At 44.1% G+C, this 7,933-nt stretch overlaps 1 protein-coding gene across 1 annotated transcript; it reads left to right on the top strand.

The window, feature by feature from the left end:
- Window positions 1-1,844: 1,844 nt before the first annotated feature.
- On the top strand, window positions 1,845-6,784 carry LOC124660387 (probable receptor-like protein kinase At2g42960). Its single transcript, XM_047198193.1, has 9 exons — window positions 1,845-2,092; window positions 2,201-2,248; window positions 2,569-3,336; window positions 3,417-3,521; window positions 4,377-4,499; window positions 4,570-4,740; window positions 4,847-4,976; window positions 6,041-6,250; window positions 6,326-6,784. The coding sequence occupies exons 3-9, from the start codon at window positions 2,675-2,677 to the stop codon at window positions 6,455-6,457; spliced, it is 1,533 nt and encodes a 510-aa protein (XP_047054149.1). The 5' UTR covers window positions 1,845-2,092; window positions 2,201-2,248; window positions 2,569-2,674; the 3' UTR covers window positions 6,458-6,784.
- Window positions 6,785-7,933: the final 1,149 nt, after the last annotated feature.

Raw genomic sequence — 7,933 nt, 5'->3', positions numbered from 1 at the left:
TTCGTCGGACCTCCACCCCTCCAAACGTGACGTACCTTTTTGCAAAGGAAGGAAACACTGGAATAAACCCTCGTCTCCGCGTGCTATCGGTTATCCCTAACCGAACTCTTTACTTGTGTTATATCTGCATGTGAGAGGCTTCGTGCTTGAGTTACTTGTATCATCATATAGGGTGACTCATCTAGTTTGCATTAGGCTCACCTCTATATTCCGCAAAGCCTAATATTGCAAAGAAATTGAAATTTGTAGAAACCTATTCACCCCCTCTAGGTTTACCATCTCTGAACTTTCAGACACGAAAGGTAAATTCTCTAGATATGCAACTAAGTGAATTTACCTAGATGACAAGCTACACAACTAACCAAGATAGCACTAAGCAAGATGCAATAAACACAATAAAAGATAGATGTAATCGAGAGTGGAACACCCGAAGATACAAACGATATGATTTCCGTAGTTCCTTCCTTTTGAGGGGAAGTACGTTTACGTTGGAGGGGTGTGGTTGCCACGAAAGCCTAACCGACGCCACGAAGGCCTCCCCATATTCTCCGGTGAGCACCACCACAAAGGCCTAGCTCACTTGTCCAATAAGGGATTTCCTCGGGGCAGAAACCGGGCCTTTACATGTTTCTTGGGACACACATTCACACTAGAATTGGAGCCTCCCAAGGCTGTTACAACACAACTACAACAAGTTATCAATGGAGTAAACAAACAACTAGGGTTTCCAAAGGAAACTCTAGCCAAAGGGCCCTCAAGTGAACGAGGGGGGAAACCAAATCTCTTAGCTGAGGATGTAGATCTTGGTCTTCTCCTTCGATTCTCCAAAGATCAAGAGCTTTGATTGGTTGAGGGAAGAGATCTGGTGAATTTCGTGGATCAGCTTTAGGGTTTCTTCTTGAGCAAATCGAGCAACTTGAGGTTGAAATACCCCCCCCCCCCCCTCCAGAAATGAAGCCGTTGGGCAAACTAGGGGGGTGGATTATCTGGCTTACTGAAAAATCCAGCCCAAAACGAAATTTCCGCCCAAATATCCGGGGTGTATAATGGGGCTCGCGCATTTCATCGCGCTAAAGTCTTTAGCTATTATCCGTGCGACGGGTTAGTGCCAATAATCCAGCCCTCCAAATAATCGGATAATCCGGCCTAGAGGTGAAATCTGCACCCTTTTCATTAGCAGCACATGATTCCGCAATTTTTTGGGTTCCATGGTGATAAGAAAAACTTGTACACCCATCATGCACCACTTAACATATCATTAGATCATCACTAATATTGTTATCTAACACATAAAACAGTAACGGTGGGGAAATGTTCTTAGCCACATGACGGTGGTTGTTCCTTGTCGTGCTTCCATGCTATTTTGGAGTTGCCGTCCCAACTGGTTCGTTCCCGAAGACGCCACATTGTTGGCTCAGCCGTTGAGGTCATCTCATCACTGCGGTGAAGAAGGACCGGGTTGTGTTTTAATTTTATTTTCAGGTCCTTGATGTAAAAGTGCACGTCTTATGTGAACTCCAATACCGAGGCTAAAGGCCGCCGCAGAGGATCCGGGGAGAATTTGATGAGCAGGGACAGCTGTGTCCCGGCATGCACCAAGAATTTTGCAGACCCGGCGGGAATAGTTTTCCGCAAAACAACACAGAGCTTGGTGAGAGCTCGGCGTGGGCCGGCGGGGAAGCAAAAGATAGTGGACAAGGCTGTCCCAGAGCCAGCCAGCCTGAATCCACGAACCCTGTTTCTTTGTCATGCCAACACATGCAGTTATTATATTCTGTCAGTTGACCTTATCCTGCAGACCAGCACGCTGCCTCTCTCTCCTCCTCGTCTGCTGATCTCACCCATCTTCTTCTTCCATCTCCTCTCGCTCTCACCATTTCACCACTCTACTACTACTACCACGTCATTTCTTTAATTGCCTCCCTCACCCGTTTCTCCTCCTCACTTCTTCTTCCCGATCCAGCCTTCAATGCCACAACCTGCATCATCCACCACCTCCCCTCTTCTACTTACATCACATTTCTCTTTCTGTCCTCCTCCTCTCTCTCTCTGAGGTTCCCCATCTCCATTGGTGCTACAGGTTGGATTCCAGGTTGGCTTTTCCTTTGCTTGCATTTTCACATCTCAGGTTTCTAGCTTCATCAGCTGTACGTTACGGGTCTTAATTTCGCCTCGTTCTTGCCTCTTCCCTTTCTTTCAGCTTCTTTGCTTGAGGAATGAGCGGATGGAGGCTCTGTTGCAGAAACAGGTGAGCCTTAATTTCCTTCTCAAGTGGCGGCACTGCCATGCTAGGATCAAGCATCTTCTTTCCAGCCCACTTGGCTGTCGATTTCGATGCATCTTACTTACATACATGATACATGGAAAGAAAAAAACTTGTGCATTTCTCTTGGGAGCAATTATTGGGGGTACGGAGCAGAAATCATGCGTAGTAGTACAGAGGCGGAATTTTCTTCTCTTCTTCCTTCTTGCGAGGAAAGACCAGTTTGTTTATACATAAGATGCGTTCATTGTCTACAATGCATCAGCAGCCGAATGGTATCTAACTGCGTCACTGTCCTTCTCCAGGGAGAAGAACTCATCGACGCTTGCTGCTGATGCCTAGCAGTGGATCTACTTCCACTCGGCGCAACTGAATCATACTCCGAAAGTTCTTAGCACAACAGCAGCCGCCATGAGTGATCTGAGTGCAGAGATGCTGAGGAAGGTCCTTGGCCTGACGCTGTGGGTGTGGATCGCGATCGGCGTGGTCGCGCTCCTGGTGGCCATCCTGCTGATGATATGTATCTGGGCGGCGTCCCGTCGCAGGACCAAGAGGACCAAGGACACCCTCAGCCAGACGCAGATCCCCATCTACTCCAAGGAGATCCCCGTCGACAGGGTCGGCGGCGGCGGCCGCAGCCTCGCGCAGACGATGCACGAGCGCGACCACCCGAGCTTCCCGCCGCAGGACAGCAAGCACGCGAGCCGGGAGCCCGGGAAGGCGCCGGGGCACGTGGCGCTGAGCAAGTCCTCGGATCATGATAACGTGAGCCAGGGGAGCTCGGTCTGCAATGTGGACCGCGTCGGCAGCGTGCATTCTGGGGAGGATGGCAGCTCGGGGCATGGCAGGAAACCGTATTCTCCGGCGGCGTTCGTGTCGGCGTCGCCCCTGGTTGGCCTTCCTGAGTTCTCTCATCTTGGCTGGGGACACTGGTTTACTCTGCGTGACCTTGAGTTTGCAACCAACCGTTTCTCGAAGGAGAATGTGCTAGGAGAGGGTGGCTACGGAGTGGTTTATCGTGGCCGTCTAGTGAATGGAACTGAAGTTGCCATCAAGAAGATCTTTAACAATATGTAAGCTCACTTTCAGCGTTTAGCTACTGCTTTCATCTTTATGCTTGTTCCAACCATTTGCATCATCGTTGGGTTTACAGGGGGCAAGCTGAGAAGGAATTCAGAGTGGAGGTTGAGGCTATTGGCCATGTACGCCACAAGAATCTGGTTCGTCTGTTGGGATACTGTGTTGAAGGAGTTAATAGGTATGTGAGGTGCCAGGCATCAGTCACCTCACCTCTCTCTCTTTTATTTTCCCCTTTCAGCAGCCTACATGCTTCGGTGCAACTGATAGCAAATTGGTCTTTCCTAAGTAAATGCATCTTCTGTTTTATAAATGCATCTTCTGTTTTATATCTGTATGCTTTATACTGGGCAAATCTGAATGCTGCTGTGATGTTCAGTTTGTGTAGGGTCTGAACTATCGAGCCTTGATAAAGCTATCAGAAAATTGTGACTTACAACGCTTTTTGTTTTGGTTTGATAGTTCACTATACTGCGCAAAGAATATCAATAGACTATGTCTCATTGTAAATTTTGTGGATTTTTTACATCTTCTGTTTCCAGGAACTAGAAACCAAACAATGCCCGCCCTATCATACATTTGTACCTCTCGAGTCTGCAAAGCATGTGGTTACAAAGGATGATACGGATATCCTGCCGGCTAAATTTTGCAAATGCAGTGCAATTTACAGAATGGGGAAGTAGAGATAGGATTCAAGTGGGTTCAGTGTGAATTTGGTCCAGCTAGAGAAATGGTCTGCTACATGCCATGTGTGGAAGATCGTGTATAGATCATTTGATGTCTATTATGATCTTAGGAAAAACTAGTGAACTATTATATGGCAAAAGAACACCATGAGTTTTTGTTTTCGTCTGGTAGGAACTACAGTTGTACCATACTCTCTTACACTTCCGCAATTTAGTGACAATTAATTGTCCTTATGTGTAGATGTAGTCATTAGTTTCTTAGGCGACAATCGGCACCACTGGCGTAGAAATGTGTTGTTGCATCTTTATAATGCACAGTGCCACAATATAACTGTGTGTTCTTTTAACAGGATGCTAGTTTATGAGTTTGTGAACAATGGTAACTTGGAGCAGTGGCTACATGGAGCTATGCGTCAGCATGGTGTTTTTACCTGGGAAAATCGCATGAAGGTCGTTATAGGCACTGCAAAAGCGTAAGTTTCATCATTTTCTCAGTCTACCAGATACAAATCCTTTCTGCTGTCTAAACTTATTTGATTGCAGACTTGCTTACCTTCATGAAGCTATAGAACCAAAAGTTGTACATCGGGATATAAAATCTAGCAACATCTTGATTGACAATGAATTCAACGGCAAGGTCTCTGACTTTGGATGGGCCAAGATGTTGGGGTCAGATAAAAGCCACATTACTACTAGAGTGATGGGGACATTTGGGTATTGTCCTCACCCATATTTATCCTTTATACGTCGTCTTTTGCATAATTACTTCACCATGCTTAAAGGAGATTTATCTTTTCTGATCCATTTTTTCTTGCTTTAGATATGTTGCACCCGAATATGCTAATACTGGGATGTTAAATGAAAAGAGCGATGTTTATAGTTTTGGTGTTCTCTTGTTGGAAACTGTGACTGGAAGAGACCCTGTTGATTATAGCCGCTCTGCCAATGAGGTAAACAACTGGAGTTTCTTTTTATTTGAATGACTTGATTTCATGTTTTCCAGGATCTTAACGACTAAACTTTAAAACTGAGTAATTACATCCAAAACTTCGAATAGGCTGGATTCTTCAAAGGTTTCGCCACCTTTGTTGATTATGTGGTGATAGCTCAGTAAATAAAATATAAGATACATTGAATTTATCTCTCCTCTGCTATTATCCGGAACTACAACACCATACAAGATAGGAAAGCATCGTTCAAGGTAGATATAAATGGAGCATCCATCAGATGCATCGATTGGCATAGAGGTGGAACTCTTGCCAGTTCTTCCTTTGTAAGCATCACTTGTCAGGCAGCTGCTGCATGAGATTGCTGGAGCAGACACACCACCGAGTTTCTTTTCTTTTCGAAATGGGGGACACACCACCGAGTTTCTTCCCCTTGCCAACTTTGGAGGGTCTCTGGAAAGCAATGGTTAGCGCCAGAAGATATATGTTGGTGGCCGTTTGAGAGGTTGCCAGGACATCAGGCCATGGCTGACCTACGAGGCTAGGATCAGCCATATGGTTCATGTATGGAGAGTAAAGCAGATAGCAGTTTGTGGTTTTGACACATTTTGGTATATCCCTTAATAAACGTATGCATCTTTCTGAAACCGCTCCACGACATCAGCAGTGGTGGCGAAATGCCTCTGAGTCCAGCGTTCAGGTTAAATGACATGTTAGTTAAGTATTAGCTGGTCAAATTCTGGGTTAGAACTTCAGGGTTTAGGACTTCAGATAGTCTGAGCATGGAATGGGAGCTCGAGGCGTAATTTTTTGTTCGGTGGACCTCTTCATTCTATCCTCCCTTCCTTTATTTATTTTCTCATCGTACCAGTGTTATTTAAACCTTAAGTACCAATGTTTGACACACTGTTATAGCCATAGTCTAGTACCGTGTCCATGGGACCACTTAGCACTTTTTAACTTTTTTTAATCATTATGCATGTGTGATTCAACTTACTCAAGTAATTTTTATTTAATTTAAAATGAGTATGTATTTGTATTGAGATGATAATGAATCCTCTCATTAGGTTAATCTTGTTGAGTGGCTCAAAATGATGATAGCCAACCGGAGAGCAGAAGAAGTGGTTGATCCAATCCTAGAGATTAGACCAACTATTAGGGCTCTTAAGCGAGCTCTGCTAATCGCACTAAGGTGTGTTGATCCTGACTCAGAAAAGAGACCTAAGATGGGCCAGGTTGCAAGGATGCTCGAGTCTGAAGAAGTTCCATACCGGGAGGTAAATGACTGAAAGCTTAGCATTGTGTACAAGCAATAAGCATAAAATTTTCCTAACATTTCTTCATTTTTGAAGGATCGGAGAAACAGGAGAAGTCGCACAGGAAGCATGGACATCGAGTCTATCACAGAAGGATCAAATTCGGCTGAATTTGCAAACAAGGTAGAAAGAACTGGCAGTTCAACATCAGACCGGTCTCAGTCGTGAGTCCTGCCGCTTATGAATGTATCTCATGTCATGAGCACTCATGTTCATTGGTCAGTCAGAGCAACTTCGTTCATCACCAAGGCAAAGTAGGAAATATTAGTAGGTTAAGGTAGGCACGTCAGAATTTTACTAGCTAAAATTTTAGGCCGAGCTATTAGGTCAAGCAGAATCTTGGAGGATTAACTCCCTGTTTTTTCTTGTTCAATTCTTTTGTGTGCTGTATAGGTTTGTGTGGGTGCCTGAGAAGATCATGCTTGTGTACCATGCTGTTCCTTCACTTCGTGACAGTGGACCATTCTTTATTTATTCTTCCTGTTGGTTCTTGCATTGCTACGCTGTGAGCTTTTGATTGTTTCTGTTAAAGTTGTCATCGTTGATGTGACAGAAAAAGCCAGAACCTAACATGGTTTGACTCACTTCTACCTGCAGTAAAGAACTTTCTGCAAACGCAAATTGCCTTCGAACTGAAGGGATAAGAGAGGGACTTGAGCTATAAAAGCAATTTGAGGATAACAATACCGAGGCTCTGTTAGTGTTAATTGTGTAATCGTCAAACTTCCGGTTCTAATTTTCCTGCTGAACTTCGGCTTTGGATTCGAGTTCTCTACTTCCAAATTATGCCTTGAACGGGTTGAAACTTCAATATGAAATCAAACTTTCCAGATAAAAAGTTTGCGAGGTTTCAACTACGAGTAAAAAAAGGTCATAAACGAAGCATACCTGGAAGGGGTTCCTATGAACCTGTAAAACCGGGCGGAGGACCCATAAAGGGTACAGGTAGGTACGGGAGAAGGGACAAGCGAAAAGATAATTTCATTTTGAATATTTTAGAATATTTTAGCTCATAATTTACCATCCCCTCCACCCATTATTCATCAAAGGTAAATATGAAATGTTATCTACCCGAAAAGCTAATTTTATTTAGAATATCTTTGGAATATTTTTAGCTCTCAAATTTATCAACCCCTCCGCCCATCATTTATCAACGGTAAAATGTGAAAATTTATCGATCTAAAAAACTAATTTAATTAGAGTATTATGGAAACAATTTTAGCTCACAATTTATCAACCGCTCTGCCCATTATTTATCGATGGTAAATGGGAAAAGTAATCGGCCCGAAAAGTTAATTTTATTTAGAGCATTATGGAAGCATTTTTAGCTCACAAATTTATCAACCGCTCTACTCATTATTTATCAATGCTAAATGGTAAAAGTAATCGACCGAAAAAGCTAATTTTCTTTAGAGTATTACTAGGAAATATACCCGTGCGTTGCTACGGGTTGTTTTCCAAATACTTTTGACCGGACAAAGTGTCATTGACAGGGAGGTCTCCAGATCCGCTCTGCACTGACTGACTGCCTCCGCCACAAGTGTGACATCATTGTCGGCGGCGACGAGGCCCTACATCCTACACAAGTGTCGTTCCTTCGACACATGCCCTCCCAATTTCCACTGTCCTGCTGGCTCCACTTCC

This window comes from Lolium rigidum, chromosome 6, assembly GCF_022539505.1.
Source record: "Lolium rigidum isolate FL_2022 chromosome 6, APGP_CSIRO_Lrig_0.1, whole genome shotgun sequence".
Lineage (NCBI taxonomy): Eukaryota > Viridiplantae > Streptophyta > Magnoliopsida > Poales > Poaceae > Lolium > Lolium rigidum.
This window is presented reverse-complemented; position numbering and strand designations above follow the sequence as displayed.